Here is an 18318-nt window from a genome sequence, read left to right as displayed (position 1 = left end):
AATGTATAGTATTTTTAGTACATGTTGTCAATATTTGACATGTGCGAATTTAGACTTGTAGTCTCCTGGTGACTTAAGCCTTTTATCATTGTAAAGTGTTTCTATCTTTAATCATGTTTTTGCCTTAAAGTTACTTTGTGTGTGTGTGTGTTTGCCTGATATTAATAGAGTTATATGGGTTTAATTTCTAAATGTATTCGCAAAGAATTTTTCCCATTGTTTTATTTTCAATGTTTCTTTCTCATTATGTTTTATATGTGTTCATTGTAAACAGCATATTGTTGAGTTTTGTTTCTTTATGTAGTCATATAACCTTTGTTTTAAAATTAGGCTATTTAGTCCATTTAAGCTTAATGGAATTACTGACATATTTAGAATTAAATTTGTATCTTACTATGTCCTTTCCACTTGCTTTATCAGTTCTGTGTTGTTTCCTCTTCCTAGCCTTCATTTGAATTGACTGTTTTTTAATATTCTACTTTTTTTCTCTATTAGTTTAGAAGTTGTATATTCTATTTCTTTTACTAGTTCTTTCCCTGGAGATACAACATACAAGTATAACTTATCAAAATTTGATATTAATTTGTATCTTTATTCTCTTTTCCAACCATGCTAGATCTATAGAAACTTTTATGTCCATTTATCTTCCTGTTTATTTGGATGCTCTTGTGGTATATTTTAATTTTTATATTTTAGATCTCATAAGACATTATTTTTAAAAGTCAGTATTTGGGGCATTTTTCCATATATTTGCCATTTTTATTGCTCCTTTCCCTCCTAAATTCTCTGGGCATCTGTGTAGGAATATTTCCATTCCGCCAAAAGAATGTTCTTTAGTATTTTATTTAATTTAGGCCTGCTCGTGATTCAAAACTGTTTTAGATTTTTTTTGTCTCCATGTTTTTTTATTTTACCTTCATTCTTGAAAAATATCTTTGCTGTGAGTAGAATTCTAACTTGCCATTTATTTTTTCAGTTCCTTGTGGATGCCATGACAGTATTTTGGCATCCATTGCTTTATTTTGAGATTGGCTGTTGGTTTTACACTTTCTTTCTTTTTTTACACTTTGTTTCAAGTTACGTAGGTGCATTTAAAACAGCAACAAGAGTAAACTTGCCAGTATATGATCTGCAATAATAAATATAACATTAAGCCTGTCAATTGCTTTAAGTGATTTTCTCCAGTAATATTTAGTTCTCTGTGTACAGATGCAGAGAAGGCAGGAGGTAGGGTTCATTCCAGGTCTGGTTGTTGCTAGCTACAAAGACCAGAAATGAGAGAGCCAAGACTTAAGGGTATTTACAGGGTATGCATAGAATGATGTATCCCGGAATCTGGTTTGGACAAGAAGAGAAATGGACTGGGGGGAAACTGATGGGCAGTGAAAAATGATTGCCTTATTCAACGTTAGATCTAAGCTGTCAGTACTGTTAAGTTGTGCAGAGCAATCCTAGAATCACTGGAGTCAAGACATAAAGGAAGGGGTGGAATTGCCACCATCATGCTCAGTAGCTAAGTTATGTCCAACTCTTTGAGACTCTGTGGACTGTAGCCCGCAAGGCTCCTCTGTCCATGGGATTTTCAAGGCAAGAATACTGGAGTGGCTTGCTATTTCCTATTCCAGGGGATCTTTCCCATCCAGGGATCAAATCCATGTCTCCTGCATTGGCAGGCAGATTCTTTACCACTGTGCCACCTGGGACGCTCTCAAGGATGGAATGGGGGATGGGACACATCCCTGACATTGCCTGACCCACTGTGAGTGACGGTCTAGTGTAGATGGGCCTTCATTGACATTTTCTTTCTGTGTCCAGTGGTCCCGTAACTGGATTTCATCTGAGCATTGCTAAGTGGAAATCCCTCCAGCTGTTTAAAAGATTATTGAACTTTTGCACGTTTTCTGTTGTCATGATTTTCTTTCTTTCTTTTGTTTTTACTCCTTTTTCTTATGGGATGTTCAGATATATACAGGACAATGAACCAACCCCGTGTGTCTGTTACCGAGTTTCAATAACAATATCTGACATTCTTATTTCACATATTCCTCCAACTTTTCTTTTGTTATTGTTAGAGTTTTTGATGCAGATTTCCTGCATCATGTTACTTACTTGTAAGTTACATTGAACCATATAAAATAGCCAATGTTGGACAAAATTTGGAACTACAAAACTTAAATTTCATGTTGTTCAATCTAACACTTTACTGTTTTTCTCTAAAAGAAACTCCATATACCTATCAAACTATTTTTCTAACCCCTAGAGAAGATCTACCTCCAAATGTCCAAGTGCATCTTATAACCTATCAGTTATACTTTTCCCCAGAAGCTTGTCTTCCTCTCTTCCTAAACAGCAGTCATTCTGGTGTTTAGCGCCTTGCCCATGTCATAGAGTGGGTTTCTCTTTTCCTCAGTCATGTGTTTTCATTCCTTTAGTCCCTTATTTTAGTGATTTAGTCCCTTATTTTGTTGAAACCTAATTCTCCTATGCTTCCCCCCAAAAGGTTCCTGAGAGACAAAAAGTTTTTGTCTTTGCCTGCATTCATCTGCCCTCATACTCGGTTGTTGGAGTTATAAAATCTTATGCCCCAAATCATCTTCCATTCAGAACTATGAAGGCATAGTTCCGTGACTTCTTGTGTTGAGAGATTTGATGTCATTTTCATACAAAGGTTTGGGAGCCACACCTGTTTGTTCCTATCAGAAAACTTTTTAGATGTTCAATTTCTTCCTCTTTTTTTGCATTTTCAGTCATCTACCTTCATGAATGTGTTAATTCCACTTTAGATGTTGGGCTCTTAGAGAAGAATTGTCTTCCTTTGACAATTTCTTTCTCCCTCACTGTTTAAAATTTTCTTTTTTTTGGCTTCACTGAGTCTTCGTTGTGGCATGCACGCTTTCTTTAGTTGTGGGCTTCATTTGTTGCAGTATGCAGGCTTAACTGCCCCACAGCATGTGGGATCTTAGTTCCCTAACCAGGGATTGAACCCAAGTCCCCTGCATTAGAAGGCATATTTTTAATCACTTGACCTCCAGGGAAGTTCCTCTCTCTCACTTCATGGTTCTTGTCTTTTGAGATTTCTATGTGGCCCTAATCTTCTAATTTTTGACTTTTCTTACCTAGTCTCCAAATTTCATTTTCTGGGAAATTGTCTCAACTTCATCTTCCAAACTTCCATTAATTTTGTTTGTTTCTGCTGCAATATTTTGGTTGTTCTACTTCATAGCGCCTTGTTCTTGGTTTTTGTTTTTGTTTTCATATTTCTCTGAGGAAAATGTGATTTTGCAGTTTTTTTCTGCTTTTTCTTTGTTTTTGTTTCCTCTAAGTTTCTCTTTTTTTCCTTTCACCCCTCCTTGTCTTTTTTTTTTTTTTCTGATTGTTTTGCTTCTTTCATATGCAGCCTTCCCCTACAATTATATTTCAGTGACTTTCTCATAAATATGAACAGACAGCCAAGAATAAACAGGTTTTTAAGGAAATTTTCAAACATGTAATTGCAGACTTGTTGACTTGAGGAATGGTGGTGACTGATGGAGAGCTGGCTTTTTGTTGGGGAGCTCCAAATGCTAAATCTTTAGGTCTTGTCTTCTGCAGTCCTTGTCGTTGTTGTTTAATCTCTAAGTCATGACTGGCTGTCAACCGCCCCATGAACTGCAGCACACCAGGCTTCCCAGTCCTTCACTGTCTCTCGGAGATTGCTCAAACTCATGTCTGTTGAGTCAGTGATGCCACCCAACCATCTCATCCTCTGTCACTCGCTTCTTCTCTTGCCCTCAATCTTTCCCAGCATCAGGGTCTTTTCCAGTGAGTCAGCTCTTTACATGTGGTAGCCAAAGTATTAGAGCTTCAGCTTGAGCATCAGTCTTTACAGTGAATATTTAGGACTAATTTCCTTTAGGATTGACCTGTTTGATCTCCTTGCAGTTCACGGGACTCTCAAGAGCCTTCTCCAGCACTACAGTTTGAAAGCATCAGTTCTTTGGTGCTGAGCCTTTATGGTCCAACTCTCATATCCGTACATGACTACTGGAAAAATCAATAGCTTTGACTATATGGACTTTTGTTGGCAAAGCGATGTCTCTGCTTTTTAATACACTAAGTTAGTCATCGCTTTTCTTCCAAGGAACAAATGTTTTTTAACTTGATGGCTGCAGTCACCATCTGCTGTGATTTTGGAGCCCAAGAAAAGAAAATATGTCATGGTTTCCACTCTTCCACCACTCTTACATTTTCCATAAAGTAATGGAACCAGATGCCATGATGTTAGTGTTTTTGAATGTAAAGTATTAAGCCAGCCTATTCACTCTCCTCTTTCACCTTCATCAAAAGGCTCTTTAGTTCCTCTTCACTTTCTGCCATTAAAGTGGTATCATCTGCATAGCTAAGGTTGTTGATATTTCTCCCAGAAATCTTGATTCCAGCTTGTGAGTCATCCAGCCCAGCATTTCACATGATGTACCCTGTATATAAGTTAAATAAGCGGGATGACAGTATATAGCCTTGACGTACTCCTTTCCCAATTTTGAACCAGTCTGTTGTTCCCTGTCTGGTTCTAACTGTTGCCTCTTGATCTGCGTACAGGTTTCTTAGGCAGGTAAGGAGTTCTGGTATTCCCACCTCCTAAAGAATTTTGCAGTTTGTTATGATCCACACAGTCAAAGGCTTTAATGTAGTCAATAAAGCAGAAGTAGATGTTTTTCTGGAATTCTTTCGCTTTTTCTATGATCCAGTGGATGTTGGCAATTTAATCTCTGATTCCTGCCTTTTCTAAATCCAGCTTATACATCTGGAAGTTCTTGATTCACCTACTGCTGAAGCCTAGCTTGAAGGATTCTGAGTATTGCCAGCATTTGAAATGAGTGCAATTGTGTGGTTGTTTGAACATTCTTTGGCTTTGCCCTTTTATGGGATTGGAATGAAAACTGACCTTTTCCAGTCCTGTGGCCACTGCTGAGTTTTCCAAATTTGTTGGCATATTGAGTGAAGCACTTTGGTGCCTTGGTGCCTCCAAATCCCCAGTCTTCCATGGGTTCTATGAAGTAAGTCAACTTGTTTCTGATGGTTTTGCTTCCCAGGTGCCTCAGACAGTAAAGAATCTGACTGCAGTGCAGGAGACATTGGTTTGATTCCTGGGTTGGGAAAATTCTCTGGAGGAGGAAATGGCTACCCACTCCAGTATGCTTGCCTAGGAAATCCAATGGATGGAAGAGCCTGGTGGGCAACAGTCCATGGGGTCTCAGAGTCAGACACAACTGAGCAACTAACACACTGCAAACACTTGGGCTGTAGAAAACCCAAAGTTGGTAGAAAACCATACTGAAAATGGTTGTAACATACAGGAGTTCATTTTTCTCATAACAAGTATGGAGGTAGATGGTTACTGGCCTTGGTTCAATAGCTCAGTGATATGAAGGCTAGTGTCTCTGTGCTTCTCTTGGCCTTTCCCTGATGGTAAAAAAAATGAAAAAGTGCAGCTGAACATAATATCCATTATTAAGTCAGGAGGAAGGAAGGAAAGGATAAGGATTGTGTTGTTTCCTGAACTTCCCAAAACAGACTGGCTCATATGGTCCTATAGTTACTCCTTGCTGCAAAGAAGGCTAAGAAATTGGTTTGACATGTTGATGCTCTGAACAAATTGTTGTTCCAATTCGTCCAGGAAGAAGGGCAAGGGGATGGGTACTACGTAGTTAATGAATGATGTTGGTTACATATTTCATATTTTGGATGCTATCATTTGAATGGGGTTTCAGGTAAAAGGAAATGCCATGTTTAACTGCACTGTGAAGATTAAGTGAGAAAATCTGTATGAAGCGCTGAGCACAGCACATGGCACCTCATGAGTAATCAGCACACACTCATGAGATCACCCAGGGTATTCCATCTTTGCTCCCGCTGTCTTAGTGGCGGTTGGACTGCCAGGTGGAAGTGCCACTAGGCTCTCAGATATGTGGGTCATCCCTGCAGAGAAACTGGGCTGGAGAAACAAATTTGGTTGTCATCTGTATGTGGATAGTGTTTGCAGTCTTGTACATGGATGGGATTACCCAGGGAGAGCTTTTGTGATGATAAAGCAAGCAGGAAGCAGACACCAGAGAGTTTAAATCAGACTTAACAAACATAAATTGTGATGTTGGTACAAATAAAAATATTTATACTTTAAACAATGAATTTACTCCTCTAGCATCTACTATGTGCAATATACTTTTTAAGGTACTGAATGATCAAAAAATTAAAGTACAGTAAGTTACAGAAATGGGTGATAAAGTCAGACCAAATGTAGTACATTTATAGCTATATAAATATGAAATTATTTTTTCTAGTTATTAAAACATTTTTTAGAATGCTATGATAATAAGTCATGGAAATTAGAACTAAATTGTCTTTTAAAACATGGATATGTTTTCTTCCAAAGTTATTGAAATGTGAAATAAAACAAGGACCATCATTTAGAGGTTTATCCTGGCTCTGACTATAGCAACCATGTCCTGTTCTTGCTAACAGGCCAGAAACATCCAAGGACACACTGCAGATGTGTGTGTTTGTGTGTGTGTTTTTCTTCCTCTTCTGTGTTTCATTTTCTCTGAAAAAATGACTGATGGTTTTCTTTTGTAAATTGCACTATGATTCCAATTGTAGAGGTAAGTTCTGCCAACATTTTTTGATGTGTAGGAACTATTTCGAATTCATTGCTTTATTAAGCCCACTTTTTTTGGTTTTAAAATGAAACAAAAAATACTTTCTATTTCTTGGTAATCATTTAAAATTAATATATAGAGTTATGACACTGGGCATTAACCTTTGGCCATATCTACACAAAATATATTTTTCTTAAAGACTATATAGTAATTTTGTCGAAACAAAACCCCCAGGAAACTAAAAACATTTGTATTTGGAGACAGTGAGCCAAATTCTAAAATTAAAATTCCATCTTGATTACTGCGTATTTTGAAAACCATATGTCATGTATCTCTACTCTGCACTTCAAAGGGTAATGGACTCGGGTATGTATACAACAGGATGATCAGTTGGTCACGTGGTCTGGAAAACTGGGTCATAATAGAAGGAATGCTTGACGGCATGGGGGTATTTAGACTGAAGAAAGTACTACTTGAGGGAATTGTGATTGTTTACTTCAAGTACTTGGAGGACTGATACAAGGCAAAGGATAGATGTTCTGTGTTGTTTCAGAAGGCAATATTTATTTATAGCAATGGGTGAATTTGCTTATTTCAATCACCCCAGCAGAGAATTTTCCTCTGAAGGCGTCAAACGTATCTAATGGAATTTTATCAGTAACTGGGAGGGATCTCTATCAGGCATTGGCATAATGTGGCCTTCTGGCCAGATCTGGTCTACTCTCTGTTTTATAAATAAAAGTTTATTGGGGGCACAGCCATGTCCATTTGTTCCTGTTTTGTCTGCTGTTGTTTTTGTGCTACAAAGGCAGCGATGAGTATTTGCAACAGAGACTGGATGGACAACAGGTGTTTACTATCAGGCCTTTAACAGAAAGTGTTTCAGACTCCTGGTATAGAGAAGAGTCAAGGGTGTTACAGAAGATCTAACTCATTGGATAGTAAGATAGTATGTGCTGTGAGTGTGTGTACTCAGTCACTCAGTCATGTCCAACTCTTCGCAACCCAGTGGACTGTAACTTGCTGGGCTCCTCTGGACTTTTCCTCCTCCTCCGTGGAATTTTCCAGGCAAGAATATTGGAGTGGATTGCCATTTCCTCTTCCAGGGGATCTTCCCAACCGAGGGCTCAAACCCAAGTCTCCTGCATTTCCTGCATCAGCAGGCAGATTCTTTACCACTGCACCACCTGGGAAGCATTAAGTTAGTACAGGTGGCCTCAAAGATCTGTCCAACTAAGATTCTATGGTTCAATACAGAGTTGATAACATATATATATACTTTAAATGTGTTTAGTTTGAGTCAGAAGTAGGATAGATGTATTCATTGATATAATTGTATTTATTTTTTCACAAATAGCATTTGTATGGAATGTCAAATAATAACAGCCTTTTGCTCTGACTATGAAATGCCATTGTTTTAAATTTCTAGCGGTTACAGAAGTGGATGGGAATGAAGCAATGGATTTCATGAATCATTAGATAGTGTCAGATTCAAAGTTATTTAATATTTGTAAAAATAACTTTTCTCTGACAGACCAATAGTGGCATGAATTTCTGTTAACAGACTTGCTAGTTTTTCCTAACTTTATCATCTGAGAATCTCAAAATGCTTTGCTAGTATTTTTATACTTTATTCATTTAAATCCCTTTATAAACTGATAGTGTTATAAAGATGGAGAAGGCGATGGCACCCCACTCCAGTACTCTTGCCTGGAAAATCCCATGGGCAGAGGAGCCTGGTAGGCTGCAGTCCATGGGGTCATAAGAGTCGGACACAACTGAGCGACTTCACTTTCATGCATTGGAGAAGGCAATGGCAACCCACTTCAGTGTTCTTGCCTGAAGAATCCCAGGGACGGTGGGCTGCCAGCTATGGGGTCGCACAGAGTCAGACATGACTGAAGCAACTTAGCAGCAGCAGCAGCAGTGTTATTAAGAAAGTTCCATTAGATGTTCTATCTGTGTGTGTGTGTTTTTCATGACATGTTCTATGGCAATATGGAAGACAGACATTTTTCAGAAGAACAAAAATTCACTGAGAAGATGTAATTTTGGAAAAAAAAATTTAATGTAACTTATTTGATATCAGTTACTCTGTTGGAAAACTAGAAACATGAAAAATATCTACAGTAGAGTGAGAGTTCTAATATCAGGTTTTAGACCTCAAATTCTAAGTCATTGCTTTTCTTCTGTAATATAACATCTTTATTAAAAGTACTTAGATGTATGACTTTTGCTTTAAAGTTTACACTTTATGTGAATTTAGTTCATCATATTTAATAAATGCACAATGCAACACATTTTTAAAAAATTAATGGACTTTACTTTTTAGAGCAGTTTTTGGTTTACAGAAAAATTGAACAGAAAGTAGAGAGAGTGCCTATATATCTCTCCCCAAGTCACTTCCTCTGTTATTAACATCTTGCATTACTGTGATACATTCGATGCAGTTGATGGCCAGTGTTGATACATTTTTATTAACTAAAGCTTATGGTTTACATTCCCTGTAGAAGGAAATGACAACCCACTCCAGTACTCTTGCCTGGAGAATCCCATGGACAGAGAAGTCTGGCGGGCTACAGTCCATGGGGGTCACAAAGAGTCAGACACGACTGAGTGCCTTAGCACACAGACCATTAAAATAGTGCTCCCTGCTGCCCTCCCCGACCACAGTGTGTGCTTTGCCCAATATTTTTAAATTGTTGATTCCTAAACATGAGTGCGTTTTAAATTTAAACTTGGTGATTCACTTTCTATTATAGTCTGTGAAGTATTTTTCAAATAAATACTGAGTCAAATAAGGACTCATGGATGAGAAAGTTTTGTTTGCCTCTGTAATTTGTAAGTAAACAATTGGACTGATTTTAAGTGAATCAAGTCAATTATAAAAATTAAGAAATTGAAATTAAATAAAGCTACTCCAAACCTGCTATTTAAAAACGAATATGGATAATATTTCAATGCCTAATAGAAGTATTTCTGTTTCTTTGGCTGGGGTGCTAACATCAAGCTCTTTGTGCTTTTAAAAAATACTTGAAAATCAGGAAATTGTAGAGCTGACCGGCTCATTGAAGGTCACCTAATAGTTTAACAGCAATAAGTTCAAATGGGGCAAGCATCTCATCCGGTCACGTACAAATGGCAGCCTGGGTGGGTGGTAGGGTTAGACTGCAGAACTGGGCCTCACAAACAGTCATACATTAGCCCTCTTACTGGATTAAACAGTTACAGTAGCCTATCATGATAATTTTTTCATTCAGTGAATGTTCAGTGTCTTTCCATCTCCCTGCTGAGAGTACAAAATGATTAAAGGTATTGTGAAAAGTCCAAACTGTCTGGGGGAAAGAGGGAAGCAGGTGAATTCAGCACAGGTTGGGAGATACAAGGGAGGAGCCTGGGACTGGAGAGCTGGGGTGCCCGGTGGAAGGTGCTCCCTCCTACCTTGAGGGGATGGGCCTGGGTTTGCCTCTCTGGCCTCATCAGCCACTCTCCCTGTTACTGGCCTTTCAGTCTCCTCCATACCATGCTTTTCTTCTCTTAGGACTCTCAGATGCTCTCCCCTCTGCCTTCCTTACCTCCAAGCCTCGCTGATTACCCCCCACTCACGCTGTTATCTGCTCTCCACTCTCACCCACCCTGTGCTCTGCTTCTTCACATCGCTTAGCACAGCTGTTAGGAATTACTTACTTGCTATCCCCTATCTTCGCCCCCAGAAAATGCTTTCAGCTGTAGTGCGAGTTTAAAGCAAGTGAGTGGCTCCAACAGGTGAGGGGGTTTGTTCTTAGATATAAAGGGGCTTGGAGGTCAGTGGATGTTGCATTCTGTGTGCTGGTCCTCAGTGTCAGGGCCTGGGTCTGTGGGGTTTTCTTATCTTTTTTCCTCATGGTTGTAAAAGGACTACTCCAACTTCCAGCACCGTGGCTGAAGGCTGGAGGGAGGGGATGGCCCTGGGTCAATTCCCTTTTATCTGGGAAGCAAACTTCGCACCTCCCTGCCACCTCTGCCTGCCCCCACCAGCCTGCAGTGCATTTCCGTGTGTGCAACATGGGCCATCTCTAGCTGAAACCAGCTTCCCAGCCATGGTAACCAAGGTGAGTGTTCTTTTATGAGATGGTCAGTTTGGTGGGGCCACCTATTTAAAGTTCACAGAAAAGTTTACTATGTTCACAGGTCCTGGAGACAGAAGGCTAGGTAGGCATGCCTTGCACAGTCAAAGAGACAATGGCAGGGGAATCAGGAGGCAGCGAGGGGAAGGTTTAGGCCAGAGCCTTTGTTGGGGGTATCTGTAGGAAGGCAAGGCAGGGCAGGTGAAAAGTTTAGGGTTGGCTGTTGGAATCATTGTGGAGGGCTTTGGACTGTAGAGTTGTCCCTAGCTGCCTGGAATCTGGCCCTGGGACGTTTAAGTAAGTGCTTAGTTGCTCAGTCCTGTCCGACTCTCTGCAACCCCATAGACTGTAGCCCGCCAGGCTCCTCTGTCCATGGGATTTCCCAGGCAAGAATATTGTAGCGCGGTGCTATTTTCTACTCCAGGGAATCTTCCTGACCCAGGCATGGAACTCACATCTCTTGCATCTCCTTTGTGGCTAGGTGGGTTCTTTCCCACTAGCCACCTGGGAAGCCCGAGGGATATTTAAGAGAAAGGATTACTGCCTGTTGGGATGTGGGGCCCAATGGAGGGGGTAGGGCTCAGAGGGGTTAGTTTGCATTAAAGGCAAGCTCAGGGCTATCTCTAAGAATTGGCAAGCCTCCAGGAGGGGCAGCCTGTCTCCAGCCAGAAAGGTTTTATTAAGATGTCAAAAACCTCATAATATAGAGAAAATATACAGTGAGGGAGGGGGGTGGGTAATGGTGTGCGTTCACTGCTCAATAATGCCCACCACATCACAAGACTCCTGAAGGGAAGGGGTCTTCCTGTTCTCCCTGAATTCCCCAAGCCTAGCACAGGTCCTGGCACACAGAACAGACAGAATATGCATGTCAAAAAGAGAAAGTGGGATAAGGACATGCCAGGAGAAGGGAATACCAGGCACAAAGTCACTGAGCCTTTGTGTGTGTTTGGATACAAGTGACTGGAGCACAGGCAAATGTCAGGGACTATTGGAAACTGAGATTAGAAAGGAAGTTTGGGGTCAAACTGTGAAAATCCTGTATGTTGTGTTAGTTGGTCTTGTCTTCTTTCAGCACTGGGGAGTCATTGAAAAAGTTCAGTCAGGGAGCAGCACAGAATTTGGGGGTTAGGATATTAACTTGGTAGTGTAGGCTAAGAACTGGAGGTAGAGAGGCGGGAATCGGGGAGACTAATTAACAATATCATACCGTGGTTTGATAAAATAGAGGAATAATAATCTGGGGAGTTAGGGAAGTGTAGTTTTGAGGTCACCATGTAGAACAGATTCTCTAACTATGACTCTGGACTAGTAGTATCAGCATTACAGGGGGATTCTTTACCAGCTAAGCCACAAGGGAAGCCTGGAAACTTGTTAGAAATACAAAATTTTGGGCCGCCGCAGAATCAGAAGCCCTAGCCGCGGGGGGCGGGGGCTGGGGAGCTGTCAGTGAGTCTGGCAATCTGTGTTTTGACAAGACTACCATGTGACTCTGAAGTACTTGAAGCATAAGAACTACTAACTAGAGTAATAGGTTTGGGGGGTGCAATCGAGCAAGCTGATCCAAAGCAGCCTCTGTGCATATTAGAATCACCCAGGAGCTTTTTCAAAGGCGACTAGGTTAGGCCCTAGAGTAGACAACTAAATTGGAATCTCTAGGGGTAGGACCCAGGCATCGATTTCTTGATATTCCCAGATACTTCCAAAGTGCAGTCAGGCTGAGAACCACTGATCTTGTTTAATCCTCAGTGGTGAGAAAATTCAGAGCTGGAAGGTGAGCTGCTCAAGGTCACACAGCAAGTTCAGGTAAGAATCCATTTTTTAATCTTCTTTATGATGCTTTAAACATGATCCCAACTTTCAAATACTTTGCTTTAAGACAATGGCTTCTAAATCATCCATAATAACAAATATTACTGTCAAATTTTTAGAAGTAAGTAGTTTACAGCATTATTTGAAACTCAGTTCTCCTTTAATTAACAGTATTTCACATTTCAGAAAGTTATCCTTTTTGTAAAGATTTCATAAAAATAGTTATTTTCAACATCAACAAAAAAGACTATACATAAGATATGGGTGAATGGAGCTTTTCTGTTTGTGTGCATTAAGTAATATTTTTTTTTTCAACTCTAGGTGGAGCTCTTTGGTTTATACATACATACATTGTTTTATTTATAATTTTGAGACTCTTAAATAGGAACTGAGATTATTTTTAAAGTTTAAAAATTGGTAAGATGTTCTCAACATCGTTCTGCTGTCCTTTTCTGGTTTTAGAGTCATAGATATAAAAAACTGACTTTTGTTTCACTGCTTGACCAAAGAATCCAAATCCAGGCCTCAGAGTCATTTTCAAATGCATCTTAAATCTGTATTGTTACCTCATAGTCCTTAACGAATGGGATCTGTTTCCTGTGGCTTTTGTTTTTGATAAGGCTCAGTGTTGAAACAGTTTCTGTAAGATGGGAAGCCAGGCTTCCTTTTCTGAATTGTCAGTAGAGAAAAACCTAGAGGATAACACAGCTGTTGCTATAGTAATTTCTTCAACTATTTTTACCCCACTGTGTACAAAGGAACGTCTAACTGCTATCTTCCTGTAACACAAATGAAACGTTTTGCTGCCACTTCTTTGCTCTTTTCTCTCTGCTATCTTAATATTCCCCCTTCTCCTGGGAGTGCAGTTGAAGCAGAATCCCCTGAATATGCAACATGTGACTTTTAGGTGATGTGAGTCAGTGGTTGTGATTCCTGGACCAGCAGCATCACCACAGGCATCACCTGGAAGCTGGTTAGAAATGGAGATTCTGGGGTCCCATCCCAGACCTACTAAATGAGAAACCCTGGCAGTGGGGTCCGGCAAGTGCTGAACCATGAGTACAGACTATTTCGAAAGGACAGAAAGCCTATATTCTCGGGAGCCTACATAAAAAACTCCAGTGCAATCAGCTCTGCCCACTTGGGGCTTGTTCAAGGCTTTTAAAATCACCTAGGGTTTCTGTTAAAAAACAGGAATTCTCATTCAGTAAGTTTGAGATAGAGCCTGATACTCTGCATTTCTAATCCACGCTCCCAAGTGAGATGGATTCTGTTTATCCATGGAGCACATTTTGAGTATGGAGGGTATCAACCATACTCATACACACATATGAAAGTTACTTATTATTTCTGAGTGTGTTTTTGGTTTAATATATCTAAAATCAATGAATATTTTCAGTCACAGTGGGAAGAGACAATTTCTGGAATACAGTGCTCGCTTGTCTAGTTTAAAGTGACTCACCCTTATTAAATGCGACAAGAGGGTATTGTTTGCCAGGTTCTGTCTCCGAGACCCTCTATTATAGCAGCAGCAGGAACACTTGAGGATTGAGTTATTTTTTTAGCTGAGAAATTTATTCATGGCATGATGAAGCTAGAAAGACTAGAAGTTTGTTTTAGACAAAGTTTCAGACAAAAAGAAGTGGTTCACAAATGTTTGGAATCATTCACTGAGTGCTTAATATTTATTTAGCACCCCTCCCGTGCGAAGCATTGTGCTAGGCATGTCGGGAAATTAAACATTCTTGGCATTGAGATTATAATCTACCTGAGGAAATAAAACCGTTCCCTATGAAATTTAATTACCTATACAGAGAGCATTCTGTTAAATGGTAGAGAAGTGTGGTAGACCCTCAAGAGATCAAAGGAGGTTAAAATTATGGAGTCTGATTTGGACTTTGGGGTGAGTAGAATTTGGATATTCAGAGCAGAGTGAAGAAGTGGAGGGGGAGCTTCATAAAAGACAGGGTGGTAGGACCAGGGTGCAACTTCCAGAAGTGAACCACATGGGAATATGGAAATAGTTCAGACTACAGAGGATGAGATGGTTGGATGGCATCATCAACCCAGTGGACATGAGTTTGAGCAAACTCTGGGAGATAGTGAGGGCCGGGAAGCCTGGCATGCTGCAGCCCATGGGGTCGCAAAGAGTCGGACATGACGAGTGACTGAACACCACCACCACGATGGAGTTTAGACTTTCTGACTGGGAGAGATTTTAAAAGTGAGCCAGAGCCAGACTGGTAAGGATTTAACTGCGAGGCTTATGAGTTTACACATACTGGCCATTTTGCAAAATATTATCTTTCCCCAAATCCTTGGAACCCATGTAAGGGTATTAGAGTCTGAACCACTCAACTTAAATTGTTGTAGAAAACACAATGTCTTAATGCCAAAACACACTCATGTGACCCTCTCTGCTGTGATGTTTGTGGCTTTACATTCCGGTTTAGACAGTCATCCAGTAAAATTAGAGCCTGGGCCAGTGGTGCCTCATTGTTGATGTTCTTCTCTGGGTACAGCCTCAATTATTGACATGATATTTGGTTGCAGCCAAAGAGACCAAGGTGTGTATATTCCATGTGGCCATGGTGTTGCCTTAGAGCATCCAGATGGCTAAGTCTATTTATGCATCTCTACATCTGTTGATGAATAGATTATTGCCTGTAGCCTGTAGGAAAGCACTCATTCATTCTATGAACACTGTGAAGTATCTGCTATATCAGAGTGCTGGAAACTGTGGATATAAAGGTAATATAGTCTCTCCCTTCCACAACAATGGAAACTGAAGATTCTATAGCAGTTTGGCTTTTGTAGCCCCACTTGCCATGTCACTCCCACTCCTTCCCTACTTGCATGTTTACCACCCGAGTGCTCATGGGAGCAGTGCCCATGGTAGCATCTTCTGACAAAACACAGATACAGCTCATAGGCAGGGAGGGCACCAGCCCCTCTTAATAAAGGAAAAACCCTGTTTTGTTAATACCTGCAACAATTCCATTTGCTCTAGCTGCCACAAAAGCTAGATGGTATTCCTTAGGTCCCTTCTTCATCATTAGTGACCTGTGACCTTCTACTCTGACTCTTACTTAACATAAAAATATACCCAGTGTATCACCAATCATTTCTTTACTAGTCTTTGTTATATTTTTGAATCTTGATTCAGCTATGTAACACATTCATTATTCCCCACACATCAACTAAGAGACATGATAAATATCCTTTCTATATAATTATCCAACTATGACAACATCAAACAGGACAAGGCTCAGTAGCATGAGTTAGAAACTTCCCACCTTGTTCACGTATATAGACATATTTGCAAAGATAGAATGTCTAAAAGAATTACATCATTATGAAAATTTTCAAATGCACGCAAAATTAAGGGAATAGCATAATGAACATCTATATCTAGATTTTGCAGTTGTAATATTTTTCCATATTTCTGTCACAAACAGATTTTTTACCTAGTTGGGACAAACCAGCTATAAAAAATATTTGAGGTGCTGATAGGGGGCATTTGAATATGGCCTGGGTATTAAAGAACATTAAGGAATTAGTGCCAAATTTGTTAGGTCTAGTAGTAACATCATGGTTATGTAGGAAAATGTGTTTTAAAATTCAGTGTTCCGAATTATTTGGGTGAAAAGTGATGTCTGTAATCTTATAGTACATGAGATTGTTGTGAAAATCCAATGGGAAGAAAGTTGGGTAGGCGATATCTAAAGAATCAGAATAACAGCTAAATGGTCTTTGTCAGTCTATGCTGATGCAATTGTTTTGAGAATAGAATATTTCAATAAATTCTAAACAACAAGCCAACTTTTAAAAAGTACCATGCAATGTGCAAAATCAGGATCCTCACCTGATCCTGGGCCCCCTGCCATCTGAGAGCCTCATTCCATCCCATTTCTCCACCACTCGTGTTACTATAATTTATAATAAAAACTGTGTCTATATTTTGGTGTAGATTTCTCAAAAGCGTTTTGTCAAAATGTCCATATTCCTCTTTGCTCTATCAGAACATGCCCCAGGCGAAACCACTGAGTCAAATATCCTACATCAGATTGTCCAATAAAGGATAAAAGCAACATGAATGATGACTTAGGAACCATGAAAAGCAGTTGGATATTACCAAAGGAATAGTTATTAACATAATTTTAGACACACTATTGGATAATATTTAGACAAGTATAGTAGAAGTCAACTATTGTTTTATATTGGCTGAGTTATTTAAAAATATGTATATGGTAATCATTGAATTAAATTAGGAGAAATTCAAGTTAATAAAGAGGAAGAGCTGTGAGAATGAATATAAAGTATCTCTTGGGAAAGTGTAAAGTGAGTAAGAAGAAGATACTGCTAGTGTAGAGTATGATTATTATGGATGAGATATTAATTCTATAGTCTGAGTGTCTATAATAACTTAGAAATAAAATTTTAAGTATTGTCATTTTCTGGATAGCTAAGGATGATAAAGGCAAAATTTGTATTGCATATGTTCACTTAAATCCCATATAAAATGATCAACCTGAGTGACCAACGTTAAGATAAGCCAAAGCTCTATTTTGGTGCCAATTTTCACTCCTTTAAACTTGTTGGGATTTGTAAAACTTGATTTTTCTGCATGAGGAGCCAAATAGGAATCTTACAGGAAAAAATCTCTCTCTTTTTTTTTTTACCTAAACCATTTTACATGGTATTCTTTCTCCAAAGTATTTTCCTCTCGTCCTTTTTTCTCTTGGAAGAAAACTGGAAGCTATTTAGCAGAAGTTAACCTTCCCCTGGTGACGATTTCTGTCTGTAATTTTAGCAATGAATCTTCTAAGGCCAATTAAGATGTATAGCACCATTTGTGCCAACGCCAAATGGCCACTGTGCTCTTGTGTCCCTGAATATTATTCTTCTCTATTTTTTTGGGTAGGTCTGCCTGGTTTTTATCTGCTTCTGTGACTTGGAGCATGTCCATGACATCCTTCCAGCCCCCCAAACTCCTACTTTGATTTCTAATCTATGGGCTCTACTGACATATATACAGATATGCTCCTCTTAATTTGGCCCCCACATTAGAATACTCACTAAACTTCAATCTGTAGGAATTTAAAACCAACTATGATCTATCAGATATACCCATGTTACCCTAGGCATTTTTGACAAATAGCACACAGAAAATATCCACAAAAAATTGTTAGATTTTTCCTTAAATAAAATGTTTTTATATGTTAATTTTGTTTTTTAATAAAATAATATTGATACCTGCACATGCTGAAAAAGTCTACTAGTACTAAAATATTTTTTTTTTTGAAAAGGTAGGCACCCCACTCCAACCCATCCCTTCTTACTCCTCAATCACTGTTTTAGTGATTTCTTTGGGCATGCCTCCTGATTTCAAAATAATATTCTCAAACTGGTGTCTCTCAAATCATTAATTTTAGGCATTATCTATTGACTTTCTATTATGATAGATGAAGATGTAACTCTTTTACTACTTATACCACACTTTCCTTCCCTCATTTCCCCAGTATGGTTGCACCTGACTTCTGGTTAAATGAAATTAGCAGCCAGTTTTTATATTCTTAGAACTTTGTGTTTACCACTGAGTGAGGTAGTGTACTCCCCAAGAACATGGCACTTAGGAGGCTGCCTTTGCAGGTCCAGAACTGCTCATCTTCCTTTTAAGGTTCCCAGGAGCAATCTGGCTCCAATTGTTCATTTCTCCTTTCAGAATTTGATGATGATAATACTTGGTTGTCAATTCTATGCAG

The 18318-nt window shown here is 39.3% G+C and overlaps 1 protein-coding gene across 8 annotated transcripts in view; it reads left to right on the top strand.

Moving 5' to 3' along the window:
- ACYP2 (acylphosphatase 2) overlaps window positions 1–18318 on the top strand; it is a 178467-nt gene that overhangs the window by 28856 nt on the left and 131293 nt on the right. For 4 of the 8 annotated variants that reach the window (XM_070379575.1, XM_070379576.1, XM_070379580.1 and 1 more), the window contains exon 4: window positions 12491–12547. The exons of the other annotated variants lie outside the window; for them this stretch is intronic. In XM_070379575.1, the coding sequence (XP_070235676.1) occupies window positions 12491–12547 (57 nt within the window). The remainder of the gene's footprint in view (window positions 1–12490; window positions 12548–18318) is intronic. 8 annotated transcript variants of the gene reach the window in all.

Source organism: Bos mutus, chromosome 11 (genome assembly GCF_027580195.1).
Source record: "Bos mutus isolate GX-2022 chromosome 11, NWIPB_WYAK_1.1, whole genome shotgun sequence".
Classification (NCBI taxonomy): Eukaryota; Metazoa; Chordata; class Mammalia; order Artiodactyla; family Bovidae; genus Bos; species Bos mutus.
The sequence above is the reverse complement of the archived record's forward strand: the minus strand, read 5'-3'. Positions and strand labels throughout refer to the sequence as shown.